At 41.3% G+C, this 20,509-nt stretch overlaps 2 protein-coding genes and 1 long non-coding RNA gene across 3 annotated transcripts in view; 1 reads left to right on the forward strand and 2 right to left on the reverse strand.

Moving 5' to 3' along the window:
• The window catches only part of en1b (engrailed homeobox 1b), a 4,839-nt gene extending 2,737 nt beyond the window's left edge, over positions 1 to 2,102 (reverse strand). The window contains exon 1 of the mRNA XM_083522476.1: positions 1,275 to 2,102. Coding sequence (XP_083378602.1) covers positions 1,275 to 1,797 — 523 coding nt within the window. The 5' untranslated portion in view covers positions 1,798 to 2,102. The remainder of the gene's footprint in view (positions 1 to 1,274) is intronic.
• Positions 2,103 to 5,461: 3,359 nt separating this feature from the next.
• The window catches only part of LOC310715821, a 29,984-nt gene continuing 14,936 nt past the window's right edge, over positions 5,462 to 20,509 (forward strand). Inside the window, exons 1-2 of the long non-coding RNA XR_014530396.1 lie at positions 5,462 to 5,641; positions 5,739 to 5,788. This is a non-coding gene — a long non-coding RNA (uncharacterized lncRNA). The remainder of the gene's footprint in view (positions 5,642 to 5,738; positions 5,789 to 20,509) is intronic.
• nrp2a (neuropilin 2a) overlaps positions 17,958 to 20,509 on the reverse strand; it is a 50,110-nt gene continuing 47,558 nt past the window's right edge. Inside the window, exon 17 of the mRNA XM_083522299.1 lies at positions 17,958 to 19,690. Coding sequence (XP_083378425.1) covers positions 19,392 to 19,690 — 299 coding nt within the window. The 3' untranslated portion in view covers positions 17,958 to 19,391. The remainder of the gene's footprint in view (positions 19,691 to 20,509) is intronic.

Raw genomic sequence — 20,509 nt, forward strand, 5'->3', positions numbered from 1 at the left:
TTCTTTCTTTCTTTCTTTCTTTCTTTCTTTCTTTCTTTCTTTCTTTCTTTCTTTCTTTCTTTCTTTCTTTCTTTCTTTCAATAAATGTTAGGCCTCAAATCCACAACTCTCGGTTCAGTAGACAGAAAGACAGACAGACACACGCACGCACGCACACACACACACACACACACACACACACACACACACACACACACACACACACACACACACACACACACACACAGATAGGTTGCGCTGCAGAAAAAAAAAAATCCCTTCCCGTCCTTGCCGACATAGTGTTACAATATTATTATTATTATTATTATTATTATTATTATTATTATTATTATTATTATTATTATTATTATTATTATTATTTTGAGAGCTGTGAGTCTCGTGCTCATTAAACATGTTATATTTCACGTGCTATTTTGTGTTCATTCACACTCAGACTGTACCAGGGTTTGGATTTTGCCCAACATTGTGTATTTGTGTGTTTGTGTGTTTAACGCACATACATGTTTTTTTATTAAACTTAAGGTTCAATAAAAACCGTCTCAGAGGCACGTGACCCACTCATCACACTTTCTGAAAGCTTTGTCGTTTTGACGTTTATTCCATAATAATAAAAAAAAAGCAACCTCTCTCTCTCTCTCTCTCTCTCTCTCTCTCTCTCTCTCTCTCTCTCACTCTCTCTCTCTCTCTCTCTTTTTTTTTTTTTCTTTCTTGTTTTATAAATTTTTTGCGGTCGCCCTTTTCAAAAAATTCCAAAATCAGATCTACACCAAATCTAATAAACGTTGTTGATGTAACTGCATAATTTACTTCCACACACAGATATCTGGCTATATTAAATGATTCATATATTATTACTAATATTAAAATTTGCATAAATGCAGGAATTCTATTATTTTATATATATATATATATATAATTTATTTATATATTAATAAGACGCTAAATAAGAGTACATGCATTGCACCCTGACCTGGCAAAAATATTATATAAATTCTCATTCTTCTTCTTCTTCTTCTTCTTCTTCTTATTATTATTATTATTATTATTATTATTATTATTATTAGTGCTAGCATTAGATTTTTTTTTTTCTGAAATCAAAATTCACTATTAAAATCTTTCACCCAGGCAACATTCTTTTTCCACACACGCGCTCCAAAAAAAATAAAACTAATAAAATAAGAAATAAGAAACAAGAAAACAAAGTTTTTTCGCCAGGTGCATAAAAAACCCCCCAAACCAAACCGAAATCCAACAGTAGGATGAAGAAGCCTCACCGGATGAGGGTCTGTCTGAGTAGCGCGTGCAGTAGACCCACGCGGGCCACAGTAGAGGTTGTGAGGAGTCTTTGGCGGTTCCTTTCCCCGACCCTTGTGCGCTCGTGGTCGTGGTCGCTGCCGCCGCTGCTTCCGCGCCGCCGCTTCCTCCTCCTCCGCTCGCGCCGTTTACCGCCGTGAGATTCGACGCGTCTCCGCACTTCGTGTTTCCGTCGAGCAGCAACTTGGACGACGACGACGACGAGGAGGAGGAGGATGAGGAAGACGACGGAGACGAAGATGAGGACGACGACGAAGACGAGGTGCGGTGGTCCGCGGTGGAGTCCGCGCGCGACGACGGCCTCGCGACCAGCAGGCTGACGTTCTCCCTGCTCGTGAGGAGCTCGCGCTTGCAGCCGAAATCGGGCCGCAGAATGTTGTCGATGAAGAAGTTGGTGGTGCGGTGGACCTGCGGCGCCGCCTCGCGCGCCAGTACCGGAGGGGACGCGCTCTCGCGCTCGGACGGATCCTTCGCCTCCTCCATTGATTTCTTATTGCGTTTCAACAACAACCAAAAACAAACAAAAAAATCCAACTTGTAACCCAAATATTTATCCTGGAGTGAAGAACCTGCAGATGATCTTCAGTCTCTGGATGCAACTTGAAGACGCTGCACCATCGGAACGCCTCGCGCACCTTTTTACTTATCTATTCATTCACTATTTATATACATATATACTCTTTTTTTTTTCTTTTATTCTTCTCTCTCACTCACACACACTCACACACTCACACACTCCTCACACACACATGGCTGTCGGTGATGCTCCGCGGCCCGTGCCTCGCGCGCCCACGTATGACAGCTCGCGCTTCCAAAACTCTTTCTAAAAATCTTTTTTTTTTTTTTTTTTTTTTTTTTGTCCCCCCCCTCCTCCCCTCCAGTTCACTCGCGCCTTCCCACTTTTTTCTCCTCAACCGGAAGCACGTGATCCAGTCACACGTGCGATGGACCAATAGAATGAGAGCGTCTTCGCTGTCACAGGAAAAAAAGGCGTCCAATCGGATTTCAGGATGTTTTTAAACAACAAAAACGACTGGAGACGCGTTTAGTGTCAGATACAACCGGAGCGCGCGCCAACACTTCACAGCACGCGCCACGGAGAGGGAGGGAGGGAGTGAGGAAGAGAGTGAAATAGAGAGAAAGGGGAGATAGAGGGAAAAAGAGAGAGAGAGAGAGAGAGAGAGAGAGAGAGAGAGAGAGATAGCAAGAAAGAAAGGGAGAGAGAGATATGGGGGGGGGGGGGGTAATTTAACTACTCAAATTTTATAATTATTCTCATTAATATCTGTAATTAAACAAACAAACCAAAATGATTCTTACTGTAACACAGAAACAGCAAAAAATAACATTATGAACTTTAGACTTTTATTATAGAAATATAAAAAAGCTTAATTATTTATTGTATAAATAATAATAATAATAATAATAATAATAATTATAATTATTATTATTATTATAATTATTATTATTATTATTATTATTATTATAATTATTATTATTATTATTATTATTATTATAATAATAATTATTATTATTATTATTATTATTATAGAAGTTTGTCCACTTATTATTTTCTTATTGTTTTTTTTTTGGTTCTTGTTTTGTTCTTCTTCTTTTACCATTTTCTTCTTTTTAATATTTTATTATGTAGTTGTTGTCAATGGGAACTAATTTTTTTTTTACTACAGATAATAAACTTGCTAAATTTGCAGATCGAATTCACTTCGAGCGATACAACAAACAAACAAACAAACAAACAAACTAATAAATAAATAAATAAAAACACTGATTTTTTTCCCTCAACATTTCTCTTTTTGTTTGTTTATTCCGAACCCCTGTATTTTCTTTAAACTCGTTCGGATGCAGTGATTATAAAGAATTATATATGTTTATTATATGAAATAAATGAGAGATGTTTCTGTTATCTGTCATTGTGGAGAAATAAAAGGCGAGAGGAGCGCGCGCGGGGTGAAATCTTTATTGTGGAGAAGCTCCATCACTTCATCACTTCATCATTTCATCCGTTGCTCATTAGGGCTCCGTCGGCGCGCTGTTTAAGAACTATGGAGGACTCTCTCTCTCTCTCTCTCACACACACACACACACACACACACACACACACACACACACACACACACACACACACACACACACGGCGGGGGGGAAATTAGTGCGGGGGGGTTCCGCACTTATCTCGCGCGCACGCGACGTCTTCGAGAGGAGGAGTGAGTGCGCGCACACGCCCCCGCCCCGCGCGCACGCGAGAGAGAGATAATTTATAGGTTTTAATTAGCGCCCATTCGGCCCGATCAGCGCAGCGCGTGGAGGAAAAAGAGTAAGAAAAAAAAGAAAGAAAAGGAGAAAATCCCCGCGGTGGCAGGTCGCTTTATCACGCGCTAGGAGCTCGATTATAAAAAAAAAAAAAATACGCGTGAACACACCGGAGACTTTATTTACTGCAACACACAATAAAGAAGAAGAAGAAAAAAATGACTTTATTGCTAATCCCCCCCCCCCCAACCCCCTTCTTACTGCACGTGACGACGGAAAATGGGAATGATGATAAATGAAAGTCATCATCATCATCATCATCATCATCATCATCATCATCAATGCACTTCTCGCGTCCAAATGCCCAAATAACCGCGTGAAAAAGAAATCAAAAATGCATTTTCCTCCTCTTTTCTTTTCCTCCTTTTCTTCTTTTCCTCCTCTTTTCTTTTCCTCCTCTTCTTCTTTTCCTCCTCTTTTCTTTTCCTCCTTTTCTTCTTTTCCTCCTCTTTTCTTTTCCTCCTCTTTTCTTTTCCTCCTCTTCTTCTTTTCCTCCTCTTCTTCTTTTCCTCCTCTTCTTTTTTTTTGTTTTGATTGCAGGTCGCTCCGGATCTCCGTTAGCGCGTGGAGCATGCAGGATTACGTGCATCACGCGCGCGCATTGTGGCTGGGATTAGCTTGTGTGCAGTGTTGTGTAGATTGTGTTTGCATGCTGGCGGAAATACAATGAGGTTTTTTTTTTACCCTTTAAAAAATCTTTATTATGGCTCGAATGACTTCCCGGATTTAGTGTCAGATGAAGGAGTTTTTCAGAGAGAAATGTTTTCCTTCAAACTCCGAGCAGAAGTGAAGAACCAGAGTTCAGCCCACAGTAACACTCAGTTCAGTTCAGTTAATAATATCAATATATATACAGTTCCGAAAAGAAATATCATTATTAACGAGAATAATAATCATAAATAATAATGTTCAGGATAATACAGGAACAATGAGAAATGAAATACTAATGAAATCGTCACCTGACCGCGTGTATAGTCGTTGCGAGCATAAATATATTATTATTATTATTATTATTATTATTATTATTATTATTATTATTATTATTATTATTGCACTTATGACACTGTGTGTTTCCAGTTAATAGGTGCGACATCATAGTTATAAAAAATATTTTGTTATTTATTTGTATTTTTACAGTATAAAATAGAAAATAATCAGTTAAATTGTTCGATTTTTTTTTAACTTTATGTTCTTCTTCTTCTTTTTTTAAACCATACTTCACTTCCGTGTGCAAAAAAAAAGAAAAAGTTAAATAAGAGGTGAAGTAAGCAGCCGGAAGCTTAGACAGATTAGATAGATAGATAGATAGATAGATAGATAGATAGATAGATAGATAGATAGATAGATAGATAGATAGATAGATAGATAGATAGATAGATAGATAGATAGATAGATAGATAGATAGATGGGTGTATTTATATACAGTATGTATCTATAATCATTAAATATAATTGTATTAACTGTATATTCTTTCACTTCATCAATAATGCAAAAGAAAACATCTCGCGCATAAGAGATGATGTCATTAGTGTACACTGCCATCTTGTGGCCGATTAAGTGAATAGCGTAATGTTGTGACGAGGCAACAAAACACACACACACACACACACACACACACACATACACATACACACACACACACATATATATATACATGTTACAAGTTGATAATTTATTGGTTTTACTTGTATTCAACTTTTTATTCGAGAAACAGTGACAAAAAAAGCGATTTGTTCGTTCTGTCCAATAGGATGCGTGGAATTCGATCACGTGATTTCTTCACGACGCTAATTGAAATCTGCTTGGCGTAATTGGAGCTGGTTGGAGTTCCTGAAGTGTGCAAACGGGACACCTTTTTTTCGAATATAAAGATAAAAATGGAGCGACAAAAAGTGAAGAAATGAGGAAAAGGAAGAGAGGTGTCGCAAATTTTATTATAATAATTGTTTTGTTTTGGTGTGTATACTTTATTTTTTGCGAATCTTATTCAACTCTGGTGAGTGTTAAACTGTCACTCAATTAAAAAAACAATAATAATTATAATAATAATAATAATACAGCATAAATAATTATATATTTCTTGTTTATGTCAGGTATTTATTTTCCGTTTGGTCGAAAGGAAATCCCGGGTCGTCGAAAGAAGGTGAGTCACGTGACTGGGTTTTCAACATGGCCGCCGCTGCCGCGTTTCAATACACAGTTTTTATTTTTTATTTATTTTTAGAATTGTACTTGATTTTCGTGCAATTTCTAAAGAAACTGACCTCTTGTACGTTTCCTCATGTCAATTTCCATCACAGTATTGAAAAGAAACAAACCCCAAAACTTTGCATGCTTATTTATTTTATTTTAACTCCTACCAAAATATCAGGATACTCCTTTTTTTTTTTTTAACACATAAACACTTAATACTTGATGACAAGGTTATAAAAATTAGAATTTAATATGTAGATGCTTATAAATGAATCCCTAATTAGTGAGGAGAATCTCCCTGAGACATCATGAAGAAGGAACCTTGGGAGAAACCAGACTCAAAAGAAAACCTGTTCTTATCCTCAACACCGAATGTCCATTTAATATAATTCCATCATTGTTGAGGTTATCAACTGTTCACTAATGGGCTTTTAAATGCAAAAGTGTTCAAGCCAATTGTTTATATTAAATTCCAGTCCAAATCCATTCTCATGGTTCTTGAGTTGCTCAGTAACCCCATGGAGCTTTACATTGTTTATGTGGAAACCTCCTCACTTGGTAATATCCCTGGTTATTCTCCATTATTTTGACTGAGTTTCTTGGATGAACTTGATCAATGCCTGGTGGAACATTTGCGAGGGCAATTAAATGGGTTTATCTGCATTTACAACCTTTATTCTAATATTTGTTCCATGAAATTGTATGAATTTATTTCCAACAGTTTCTTCTCTTCATTTCGTAGCGTTTCTCTCGGCTGCACTGCTTCCAGTACGTTTATGTGGATGTTGGATTTTTGTCCAATCAGATTTTAGCCTCTATGTGCTGCCATGTCAATCTAATCTGCCCAGGGCCTTCAAAGTCAGTACTGCTGGACTTTTACCACAGTTTCCTTAAGAAAAAGCTCCATTTCTTTAACCAATCAGATTTCAGATTCTCCTCACAGGGCAGCTCGCTGGCCCAGATTAGCGTCAGCATTTTTCCGTCCTCTGATTGGTTGGTCTAAGTTTAACTGGTAAAAACACGTGTGATGCTCTGCACACATTAATACATCCGAGTTAGACTTTTTTATTCCTACAGAGGAAGAGAAATTGGTTTGGTTTGGTCTCGGACATACTTAAATACATTTTGAAGAAAAGCTAGACATCGTGAGAAGGTCGGCCAACCCTGAAGCTAGCTAGCGTGTCTCAGCCCGGGAAAGGGTTTGTTCCACTTCCAGACCAGTGAATACGAGCGGTACCACTGGATTACAGCCTCTGAGGGGCGCTGCACATTGAGTCTGCATCTCTGGTGAGTAGGTTGTATTTTATTTACATTTTTATGTTTGTCGTGTTATTAGACAAATATAGATTCTGAACTGCTCCAGATGTTTTAGGTGCACAGTTGTGGTTGTAGTGTAGAAGTTTGGAGTCTTAACTGGGTATCTTGCTTTAGTAAAATGGTTTTCACCTCCATATGTGAAATGTCTCTCTCTGTGTAATGCCACGTGTTGTTCTATTGCGTTTTTGTATTGTATTAGGTTTCTATAATTGCGACACGATAATGGTGGTATTAAGAGGTGCATCAAAACGGGTAATTCCCCACTGAAGGCCCATGTAACAAATGCACGGCCCGCCACTGATATTATAGTATTTGACTCATCTTGTATTCGTGCAATTCGGCAATGGCACCAATGCACCAATAGATGGCGTTGTTTCGGTGTTTTAATCCACAGTGGCAAATCCAAGTCATATTGGACTCCAGGCTTCGATTTGTTTAAGAGAAGTTTTATTTGTGAGAAACTTTAATGAGGAGAAATAAATGGCCTGAAGTGAATAGTATGAATGGGTAATTTTCTACTGGATGCGCTGAAGCAAAGCATTGCTTCCTCGGTTATGTACAGGAAACAGAATCGGATAGTTTACCTTTCGACTCTTCTATTCCGAGTCGTTTGTTCTTTTTTTTTCAACGGATCAGATTTTTGGGCAGTTCCTTGACACTACTGTCAAAATAATTATGGGAGTCAAGTGACATTTTGTCAAGTTTATCATAACTACATTGTCTTATTTTTATTATGGGAACTATAGTTTGTAGACCTGTTGGGGATCTGCTTATTAAAAAAAGTATTTTATTTCTGATAAAAGGTACAAAATGAACTAAATGATTAAGAAAAAGAAAAGATTCGTTAATTTTTAAGAACGAGTTTTAAAGAACCAAGTCACTACAATGGCCTGATCTTCCCTCACTACTTACTAACACTCCACAAGCATACTCCAAAACCCAGTGGAACATCTTCCTAGAAGAGTGGAGGTTATTATAACAGTAGATAGGAACTAAATCTGGAATAAAACACATGAATCTTAGTGTGTCCAAAATATTAGTCCATTTAGTGTTCCCTGATATTAGAGGAACAATCTGCCGGGATGAGCCTGTCTTGGTTAGGAGCTGCTAAATTATCACAACCAGCTTCTTCTGATCCAGAGTCTCTCTCGATCATCTCACTCTGTTCGAAAGTAAACTCAGCTACTTTGCAAAGGACCATCATTATTAAACCAGAAGTTAAACTTTAGATTGTTTCTGCCTTTCCAGCGCCACAGGCCATTGCCTTTGTCTCCATCTGTTTGTCCTGCACTGTAAAAGACAAGTCTTTAAACTTTGTGCAGGATTCACCCTGACCACCAGATGGAAGCAAACACAAAGCCACCGCTACGATTCCATACAATCGAGCTCGACCGAGCATCTGCTTCCTTTCGCTTACGCTTTTAAAGATTGAAGCACTAAAACCTCTAGGGCAAAGATGAGGTAATATCAAGCGTAAAGATGAAATGGCACGACATTCAAGGTGCAATTAAGCGCCATCGGTTCTCCCCATAAGCTCGATGTAGAAATCCCAGTCTTACGTTTATAGCACTTGGTAGACTTCTTTATCCAGAGCGACATACAAGAGTGCTCTGAAGTCTTAATCAGTAAATGCGTTCCGATGCTGGTTCTTTAGGACCCAGACTAAGATTTCAGTCGGTCTAAAACTGGGAGAGAAAATGGTTAGAAAGTGAATTTCGGAACCTCTTGAAGAGGAAGGTCTTGACGTCATTTGATGCTCGCTAGTGACTCGTACTACCGACTGTTCTGATAGCAAGTAGAAGTTTGTTCTGCCACTTCAGCACCAGAAGAGTCTGGAAGCAGATTTTCCTTGTACCTTGAGAGTTGGTGGGACCAATCGAGCAGTGGTTGAGCCTCTGAGGGAGTGTGATGCCGTGCGGGGTGGAAAGTGCTTTGAGGTAGATGGGCGCTGGTCAAATATTCTGCTTTGTATGCAAGCATCAGGGTGTTGCGTCCGATGCAGGCAGCTTCGGGAAGCCGGTGGTGGGAGCATACTGGTTGGGTGGTGTGAGAGAACCTAGGAAGACTTGCTCTTGCTGAAGATCACCAATCAGGTCTGGTGAAGAGTCAATGACTGGAAAGGAAAGAGTAAATATGGAAAGTTGGCAAATGGTCAGTAGGAAAAAAGGTGTTCGGTTCTTGTTGCAGTACATAAATTAGTGATTACAATATACTTGTATTCAACATTGTGGAGTGTCCACATTATGGAACGCTTTTCTCTCACGAAAGCTTTCCCATGGTGTAAACCATGAGGGCGATGCCACTCGATTGTGCTTTCGAAATTAATCGGTAGCTCTGTGGTATACAACCAATAAATAACACCCATCCACACAGCCGCATCCGCAATGCACTCGCACAATGTCCCGTTGTCTAACGACTTAACGTGACCCAAACCAGACACAAAGCCACAAAACCGCATTCCACGCCGCTCGCGTAGCCCTGCGAGAGAAATCCATACCAGCCCCTCAAGCTCTGCCTCTTTTTTTCCAACACAGGTTCCATGTTTCAGGGTCGACTTTACTCGCGAAAGTCTCCGCGGAGGAATAACGTGTTTAAGTGTCGCGGAACACGTACAAGCCATCCATCACGGTGGCGCAGTGTGGAGTTCGGGGTAACGTGATCGCCTCTCTGAGGAGACCTGCGGTTCTCTGACCCACACTTCCATATGCTGGACACGCACTGTTCCTTCAGGACTGTTCAGCCTCTTTTGCTACTTAATCAATGAGGACGAGTCGCTTTCGTGTTTCATCATTTAGGGGCCGACCGTGTGTATGAGTTCTGGTCATTCTGCTAACATGTTTGAAAGCATCACATCGCGTTGACTCATTCATGGGTCTTTGAAGACATACCTTGGAACAAAACAGTATTTTCTCAATTCCATGTTTTTTAATTTCCTTTTGTTCACACCCAGTCTGCTGCACGTATCTTCTGTAAAAAGTTTCATTTAGCTTTGAGTTGTGCAGCGGTGACTGTGCTACATTATGCCACCATGTTTGGCCCCACAGGGAGGGTTGTTTCTTACATAATCACGAAGGAAATAAGTCCATTAGATCACCCCTTTGTCTCCAACTGGAAGCAATTTTGTGTGTCCCCCCCCATTTTTCACATTCTTTTGAACCTTCACTCAGTTCACTTGCTTACAGATAAAGGATTTATTTAAATACGCACGTCCCACGTGTTGAGTGGGGGTGGTGGTAGTTGGTTGTCATTTGCATTCAGTTAGAAGAGAGCGTTTATGGTTCTTCGCCCCGTGTGCACCGTAATCATTATTGCACTTTAATACCTCCCCGACGCTCCTGCCAGCCACCCCTGTTTCCACGGCAACCACCACCAAAAGGCACCAGCGCGAGGGTCTGAGCCGTGCCACCCTGGACCTCTGAGCGTCGGTCCAGCTCTGTAAACCGAGCATCTTCATAATAAAGCAGAGCTCTAATATCTGAAGAAAACCCGATTTCTGTATTTCATTCTCGCGAGTATTTTACGTACAATACACACTATACAGTGCAACACACTCTGTGCACACGCCACACACACTTCACACTCTGTGCACACGCCACACACACTTCACTCCACACTCTTACACAACTGTGCACACTCCACACACTTCACAATCCACACACCCTTTACACTTTGTGCACACTTCACATTCCACACACTCCTCCCACTCACTACACTTCACTGGCTCCTCACACTACAAGCTCTCAACACACTGCACACTCCTCACACTCATTGCACTTCAAAATCCTTACACACCACACAATCTTTACACTCCTCACACTGCACACTCCTTACACAACACACACTCATTACAATGCACACTCCTTACACACTGCACACTCCTCATGCTACAAGCTCTCCACACACCTCGAACTCCACACACTTGCAACACAGAACACTCCTTACACTCCTCATATCCACACGCTCCTCACAGGGGAGGTGGTAGCTCAGTGGTTAAGGTATTGGATGGATAGGTCACATGTTTAAATCCCAGCACCACCGAGTGGCAACTGCTGGGTCCTTGAGCAAGGCCCTTAACCCTCACCTGCTCAGCTGTAAGTCGCTCTGGATAAGGGCTTCTGCCAAATGCCATAAATGTAAACGTAATGCCTTGCATTCTTTACACTTCTGACACTACTCATGCTATACACTATGCAATCTGTACACTACTCACACATGGACATTGCTCACATAGTAGAAACCAAGGAAGTGGATCTTATGCTTCCAAAATAAATGGCACATAATTAGTGGTTGCAGAACCGGCCCGTGTGTGTGTGTCTGTCTACGCTTGTGTGTAAATTTATTTGTAAACCTTGTTAGTCTTCTGCAGAATGTTTTCCTATTTTCCCCCCAGTCTTTTTTCCCCTCATGTGTGTAATTGGGAAGGTAGCAGCTCTTTGGTTAAAGCATTGGACTTTGGCTTTCGAAGGTGGTGAGTTCAAATCTCCGCCACACCAAGCTGCCACTCCTGGGCCCCTAAATAAGGCCCTGAAAACCATAGCTGCTCAGTTGTACGAATGAGAAAAATGTAAGCCGATCTGGATAAGGGCGTATACCATTTAAGGTAGTAATAGAAAGTACTTCTTTGTTGTTGAGAACCCGACATCCTGGATAGGGAGTCTCTTATACCCCATTTTCCCCCACAACAATGGGACCTCGTGCTGTTTTATTGGTTGCGTATTATTTTTATTGTTGGGATAGCTCATCGCTAATTTCGTTTCCTCGAAGCAACCGTTTTCCTCTTCACTGGGGTTTATGGATCTACTTTTGTGTTCTTTTCTTCCTGTGTAATCACTTCTGTCTGTATGTCTGTCTCTTTCTCTCTTTCACTGAAGACTCCTTCCATTAGTGTAAAATAGATGCCACACTGAGATTTCTGGAGCTGGAACATGATCCTGACCTCGAAGCCTGAACAGCTGACTGCTGTAATAAACTGCCTTTACTTTCACTCTCACTAATTAACACCTGACTTTCTTCAGTCCGCACGTCATTATTCAGTAACGAACACACACACACACACACACACACACACACACACACACAGCACAAGCTTTCACTAGTCATTAGCTTACTTGTGCAGGGTACAAACACAAATCTTTCTGTCTCTTTCTTTTTTATTTCACATTTAAAAGCTCTGGAGTGCATAAAACTTTTGCATATTACTTTTGATCTTTTTATAAAAAAAAGAAATATATTAAAATTTGTTTATTTTGTATATATAATTCTTTCTGCTTGTACGCCTTTCTGTTTGAACAGCTTGTTCCTGTTTGGAATAAAATCACACATTTCACTTCTGGTTTATAAACAGAACATTTGTGTGTTTTGCACCTTTTCAAAAACCTGATGCACTTTTCCCTCGATGACACTGAAACCTAATAATACGACCTCGTTAGTGTTCACGCTACTCGCATTCCTTTCCTCGTCCCCACCTGAAATAGTGTGTGGTTCATGTTTCCGCATGAAGCGTTCCCGCGCCTCTTTTCTGACCAGGATAAAGTCGTTGTACCCGTGTGAGAGGAGTGAGACGTACCCCGTTACTGGGGCAACACCCAAAAACGAGAGTACAACCTGCACACCTTCGTGTGTGTGTGTGTGAGAGCTTCACAGTGTACGTGCCTGTACTTTATTACATCTTGCAGTATATTATAATGTGTATGAGTGCTGCATTTATGAATTATTAAGCATATATATAGTGTGTGTGTGTGTGTGTGTGTGTGTGTGTGTGTGTTATGTCAGCTTGGGAAGGACGCTGAAGGACGCCTGCAGCGTGTGTATTCACAGCTTCGCAGTGTTTGGTATCGGGGGGGGGGAGGGGGGTGTCCGTTTCTATTTCGGTTCATTCCCATAGACATGTGGTTCACCATTAAGTCCAGACATAAAGGAACAATTCTAAATGTGAAGGCCTGCGCATTATAGGAAGCGGGATCACTGTCTTTGTAAAGTTTTAATGTAATCGGTATCGGCCATATCAGATGTTTGAGTTTAAATGGAATCTAACTGACATTAAGAATATAATCAGTAGGAATTAATGTGTCTTGCTGCAGTATGTGCAACCTGATAAAACCCTCTGACTTTCCATTCTGTGTGTCGTATCTTACTGCAGAGGTGCTTAAATCCCCCACCAATCTACATTAGGCAAAATGATTAGGCTTTTTGCTTGTAGTAGAATGATCGGGCAAAACTGTGATCGTGGGGCGACGGGAATGCTCTATAAAATTACTAACAAGTGGTCAAAGTAGACAAAAAAAAAAGCTTTCCAGTGTTTTAAAAGATGAATCACTTTGGTCAGCTCAGAGGGAGATGCATATACACACATTTTCTTTTCATCATGTTAAGCACATTGAAGATAGACTTTATTAACAGAGTACCGTAATTTCCGGACTATTAAACGCACCCGAATATAAGCCGCACGCACTGAATTTGACAAAGATTTTTAGTTTGAACATAAATAAGCGGCACCTGTCTATAAGCTGCAGGTGTCTACACTGAAACTAATTAACTTTACACAGGCTTTAATGAAAGACAGTGTCTGTTACACGGGTTGTATCTAAACAGTAGCCTACCAGGAAAGTCATTGTTCACTGTCTTCCTCCTTCCTTTCACAACTATTTCTCCCGATGCCGTGCAGCTCAGAACACAGGTGAAGTGTGTTTTCATGCCCGGTTTTTTCAGCATGACGAATGATTCGCGTTTCCTGTAGACAGTCCGAGTGAGCGGCAGGTCAAACGTCAGAGGAACATCATCCATATTTATGATGTGGTGCGGCGCGATTCAGTGGGAGCGGATCGGATTTAATATAAAGAGTTTCATTGGTTCACCTAAACCTGTTCGGCAATTTCATTGGTCTAATGTTATGGGGCTCAGTTTTTTGGCATGAAGCTTGTGAAAGCGGGAAAAACCCTGGAAAAATCCATAAATTAGCTGCTTCGGCTTACAGTCCGGAAAATTCGGTCGTATGCAAAAATTGGAGTAGTAACGTTTGCAAAAATAGTTGTTTATCTGGATTTAAAACCTCAAAGACTTTTGGCAAGTTATTTTGAACTGATCAAGGGAAATTCCACAACATATACAGTGAGGAAAATAAGTATTTGAACATGTTGCTATTTTGCAAGTTCTCCCACTTAGAAATCATGGAGGGGTCTGAAATTGTCATCGTAGGTGCATGTCCACTGTGAGAGACATAATCTAAAAAAAAAATCCAGAAATCACAATATATGATTTTTTAACTATTTATTTGTATGATACAGCTGCAAATACGTATTTGAACACCTGAGAAAGTCAATGTTAATATTTGGTACAGGAGCCTTTGTTTGCAATTACAGAGGTCAAACGTTTCCTGTAGTTTTTCACCAGGTTTGCACACACTGCAGGAGGGATTTTGGCCCACTCCTCCACACAGATCTTCTCTAGATCAGTCAGGTTTCTGGCCTGTCACTGAGAAACACAGAGTTTGAGCTCCCTCCAAAGATTCTCTATTGGGTTTAGGTCTGGAGACTGGCTAGGCCACGCCAGAACCTTGATATGCTTCTTACAGAGCCACTCCTTGGTTATCCTGGCTGTGTGCTTCAGGTCATTCTTATGTTGGGGTGACCCAGCCTCGACCCATCTTCAATGCTCTAACTGAGGGAAGGAGGTTGTTCCCCAAAATTTTGCAATACATGGCCCCGGTCATCCTCTCCTTAATACAGTGCAGTCGCCCCGTCCCATGTGCAGAAAAACACCCCCAAAGCATGATGCTACCACCCCCATGCTTCACAGTAGGGATAGTGTTCTTGGGATAGTACTCATCATTCTTTTTCCTCCAAACACGTTTAGTGGAATTATGACCCAAAAGTTCTATTTTGGTCTCATCTGACCACATGACTTTCTCCCATGCCTCCTCTGGATCATCCAAATGGTCATTGGCAAACTTAAGACGTGCCTGGACATGTGCTGGTTTAAGCAGGGGAACCTTCCGTGCCATGCATGATTTCAAACTATGACGTCTTGGTGTATTACCAACAGTAACCTTGGAAACGGTGGTCCCAGCTCTTTTCAGGTCATTGACCAGCTCCTCCCGTGTAGTTCTGGGCTTATTTCTCACCTTCCTTAGGATCATTGAGACCCCACGAGGTGAGATCTTGCATGGAGCCCCAGTCCGAGGGAGATTGACAGTCATGTTTAGCTTCTTCCATTTTCTAATGACTGCTCCAACAGTGGACCTTTTTTCACCAAGCTGCTTGGCAATTTCCCCGTAGCCCTTTCCAGTCTGGTGGAGGTGTACAATTTTGTCTCTAGTGTCTTTGGACAGCTCTTTGGTCTTGGCTATGTTAGTAGTTGGATTCTTACTGATTGTATGGGGTGGACAGGTGTCTTTATGCAGCTAACGACCTCAAACAGGTGCATCTAATTTAGGATAATAAATGTAGTGGAGGTGGACATTTTAAAGGCACCAACAGGTCTTTGAGGGTCAGAATTCTAGCTGATGGACAGGTGTTCAAATACTTATTTTACTTATATATATTGTGATTTCTGGATTTTTATATTTTTTTTTTAGATTATGTCTCTCACAGTGGACATGCACCTACGATGACAATTTCAGACCCCTCCATGATTTCTATGTGGGAGAACTTGCAAAATAGGAGGGTGTTCAAATACTTATTTTCCTTACTGTATATACATACATACATACAGGTAGCCCCCGAAAGTCGACAAAGTCCAATTGTCTCGATGTTAGAATATGTATTTATTTTCCGTGTTCATTCACATTTTTAGCACTGGACAGAGCTCCCCCCCCCCCCCCATCACACACTGGTGCTCATCCATGTGCCCACTGCTACATACTTATACACTGGAAAGATTTTACAGTAATGTAATTGCTCTGTTTTACTTATGTACTGTGATTTGTTAAATTAACAAATTACAGGATGTTTCCTCATACTGATTAAAATACTTCAGGATTGCTGGGAATTCTAGGCCATGTCTCAACTTATATACACATGAGGGGCTTTCATGTAAAAAAAAAAAAAAAAAAATTCACATTCTCTCCTGCTACATGTATGCACTTAACCAAACGTTCAGGAATGCCTGAAAAGCTTCGACATAGAAAGATTTGTCAGTAGGTCTGAACCAAACTCTCACACTCTCAACTCTTACAGCATGTAACGAGGCACTAAACTCTAGATTTTGACCAACAGTTTTCACCTGCAGTTGTAGACATTAAGAGCTTTGATCGACATGTGAACCATGGAAACTTAGGAAATTGCCTAGAGGAGCCCGGCTGTCGGGCTGTGTGTGTGTGTGTGTGTGTGTGTGTGTGTGTGTGTGTGTGTGTGTGTGTGTGTGTGGTTTTTTTTTTCCCCAATTATTCAAAATTATTCAATTTTGTGTGTAAATGTAGCGTTTCCTCACAGCCAGATTGAAATCGAGTTCTCCACTGGGGCTGACCCCATCGTAGACCAGAGCGCGCTCTCTCTCTCTGAGCCAATGGGGCAATCAGCGTTCGGACCGGTGGCCCGAGGAGATGCAGACACGCTAGCAGAAAATTCTCCCAAAAGTGTGCGAGGCGAATTCCTGTGGTTTGTTCAGTGCAGCACCGGTTCAGCTCTCAAGGGTTATTTGGTAGCTCTTAAGCATTTCCTGATGGCGGTGGCTGCACCACGAATTAACGTACGACCCCAGTTTTCATTAAAGATCACTTCTGCCGGTTCAAATCCTAAGTAAATTGGGGACAGCGGCATGGTGATCTAGGCATTTCTCGTGATGTTCTACCTAAATACCAAAAAAAGGGGGGGAAAAAACCCTCTACGTTTCAAAATGATTAGGGTTCACCACGTCCTTAACCAATTCTCGATGTTCTTGGGGTTGGATCAAGCTGCTAAATATAAAATGCCAATATTGGCTGAAGAAACTATCGTTTCTTGGTAGTAGAAACGGTTGACGGAGGGATGAAGGAGACGCTGAGGTGAACATGGAGGCACTTCAAAGCTTTGATGATGCGAGTTTCTAAATGAAGGAGCCTGAAGGTCTTGGCTAATGGGAGCCCATGGGGAGATGAGAGAGCCTGTAGCCAACAGTGTGTGGGTGTGTGTGTGTGTGTGTGTGTGTGTGTGTGCGCGCAGTGCAAGTTGATGTTTTATGGATCAGGTCTTATAGGTAGATTCCATTTGTTCTCTTTGTAGCCACATGAAACAAATTCCACACTGCTGCAAAAACATACGTGTGTGTGTGTGTGTGTGTGTGTGTGTGTGTGTTGTGGGGGGGTGATAGGATTTGGATTTCATTAATGCAAACACACATGCCACACTGAACCTGAAGGAATCTCAGTCTGAAAAATGTTTAAGGGTGAGACAGTTGGAGCATCTGATCAGACGCTTATTTCTCTTTTTTTTCAAAAACCCCTTGAATCTGACTTACTTCAGTCCACACGTCATTATTCAGTAACTGAGCGTGCGCACACACACACAAACACACACGCGTGCAGGACAAGCTTTCACTAGTCATTAACTCACTGTGCAGGAGACACACAACTAATCATTCTGCATGTGATGTACTGCAAAAGTAGGCATGGCCTAAACCACAACTTCTTTTCAACCTTTTTTCTGCCCCTCAATATTTTACTTTCTTACGGATGTTAATTTTTTTTTTTTTATAGTCTTCTTTCTAACCTTTTTTTCTGCCTCTCGTTGGTGGTTTTTGTAATTTTTTCTTATGTTTCTATTTCTTTATTTCTCAACAAAAGATTTTCCAAAAAAACCTCAAACACAATATTCACCATGGCTTCAATGTTGTGATATTTAACAATCCTTTATTAAATGATCATATTAACAATATCATAAAAAGCACATTTTTCTTTTTCTCCTGTACAAACCTTCCAGGGAGTAACTGGAAGTCTACCCAGTGCTTAAATTTTTTTTTTCTCTCTCGCTCTTTTTTTCTTTTTCGAGTGTTTTGAGACCAACGAAAGCTTTTTGAGTGCCAGAGCAGCTCCAAGGCACTTGGGCAAAGTCCCTATTCCGGTAGCGATGGTCTTTTCGGTGAGCGAGTCTTCACCCGGGAGCGCTATGCGTTCATTTTCCTTATTGAAAGTCTCGTCACTCTCGTGTTTGAGGTGTAACACAGTTGATATGTCAGCAGAACCCGTGCGAGCGTAAATGAATGCATGTTCCCGTGCTCGTCACGGATGATCTCCATCAGTGGTACTGGGAAAAGATTTGCTTTCTTAGTTTTTTTTTTTTCTTTTTCATCTAGAAGCTTTTGAAAGCCACTCGGGAGCTGACGTAATCACCAAGCCAATTCATCACTAAACCTGTCTCCTGTTAACCTTCAGCCTCGTGTGTGGAAGGGAAAAAAGAAAGGAGAAAAAGGAGACTGGGGGATGAACTAGCAGATGATAAGTGCTTGGCCTTGGTCGTTCAAAGTCTCAACAAGCGTGTTCCTCGTTGCTCACCGCAAAAACCACTCGCTTTCTTAGAATACCCGGAACACTGTTCATCTATTAAGCCCTTGAGCACAGCATTATGTCCCGTTTTCTAGCAATCCATAGGTTGCACAGTCAAAACTCCCCTTCGCTTTTTAAGCAGTCTTAACGAAACCTAGCGCGGTCACACGGCTTCAAACTAAACCTATGAAATTCTACTTGGCTTGTCTTAACACGATTACAGTTCGTTTCTCGTCGTTCTACTAAAGCCAGAGCGCAACATTAAAAACAAGACCACAGAACTAAACGGGCACCAGATACAGAAGGAAAAAGAAAGAAAGAGAATCAGTTTTGGTCCCCGATATCCTGAATGAAAGCAACGGATTGACCAGCATTTAAGGCATCAGTCAAGGAAATGTAAAAAAACAAAAAAAACTCAAAAAGGGGCAACAAACATCACCACACCATCAGTCACATGCCATGACGAGAGTTCAGGTCCGGCTCCCGTTCACCATCCAAAGCTTATCATGAAATTTGTGGGGGTTTTTTTCTTTCTTCAGACAGATCTGATATGTACTAATAGCTGAAAAACAAAAACGCTTCACCAGAAGATAATTCCAAGTAGCCTTCCATAATCCAGCTTCGTATCGGATTGCATCCGAGGTTAGCTGGAAGCGGCGGCTCCAACGATTGTGCCAAACAAGCAGCAAGGTGGTGACATGCATGCCAAGAGATAGGGGCTGGTCTCTCTCCAAAGCGTCCACATGTCCATTTTATATATAAAAAAAAAAAAAGGTAGTCCTCAAGCCTCCGAGCAGCAGCGCTGTTGGTTGAACTTCACCTTGTGCTTGATGCCATCGTAGAGCTCGAAGTTGTAGTTCTCCAGGGTGGTGGAGGAACGCGAAGTCAGGCCTCCATAGGAGCAGGTGCAGTACAGAAGGAGACCAGCACACACTGCCCCTAGCAGGACACCCAGAGAGCTCATCACTATAATGGTGAGAAGAATGGGGTCCAGCGTGTTCAGCCAGGGATTCTCTTTGCCGGGAGATCGAGTGACCGGGGGCTCGGTGGACACTTCTACGGTTTCTGGGAAGGGGACACCTAGGGGGGGAATAAAGTGTAGAGACTGTTAGGGTTGCAAAGGGGTGAAAAATCTATTTGTAAAATGCCAGAAACCTTCTGTGGGGAATTTTGGAAATTTATGGTAATTCATTTGAAATTTGGGGGAAATTTATATAAACTGTATCATTTACATTTTGTTTAGTCATAAGGTGATGCACGCAAACTAGTACATATTGCTACAAGTTCCCTGTAATTGGCTAGCCTGCAGTATTGTAAATTCCCAGTTTCCAGTTGTGACAATTCCCATCATTTTGCAAACCTAGAGACTGTTAGGACGGAGGTGGAGAGGTGGTGGCTTTGTGGTGCACAATGCAATGGACTTGGGAGCTAATGGTCCCCACCACTGCTGGTCCCTGAGCAAGGCCCTTAACCCCACAGATGCTGGGCTCACACTGTGCGATTATGGCTTCCATTTGTTCACCGACAGACGATTTCGCAGGAATTCTGGCAGAAGATTTCAGAATCTCTACTGCAATACGACGACTCCTACAATGACCGTCAAAACCACATCAGGGGAAATGTGCAAACGAGTCATTTACAGAACATCTTAACTTATCGCGCTATGGAGGGAAAATAAGTGCTTTTGTTGGCTGCTAGCCACCGTTAGCGAGAGAACGCGGGTCTGGACATGGATCGATTATGTAAAACGAGTCTTTTCTGTCTGCCGTTATGACAACCGAGATCCTACAGTGTGACGTGGGGATCATGTTTGTACAGTCTGACAAGCAACAATCTCAAAGCACTATTAAAAATTGCACAGTTTGAGCGTTAGTTGGGTTAGTCGTTATCAATTAGGTC

This window comes from Silurus aristotelis (genome assembly GCF_946808225.1).
Source record: "Silurus aristotelis genome assembly, chromosome: 20".
Lineage (NCBI taxonomy): Eukaryota > Metazoa > Chordata > Actinopteri > Siluriformes > Siluridae > Silurus > Silurus aristotelis.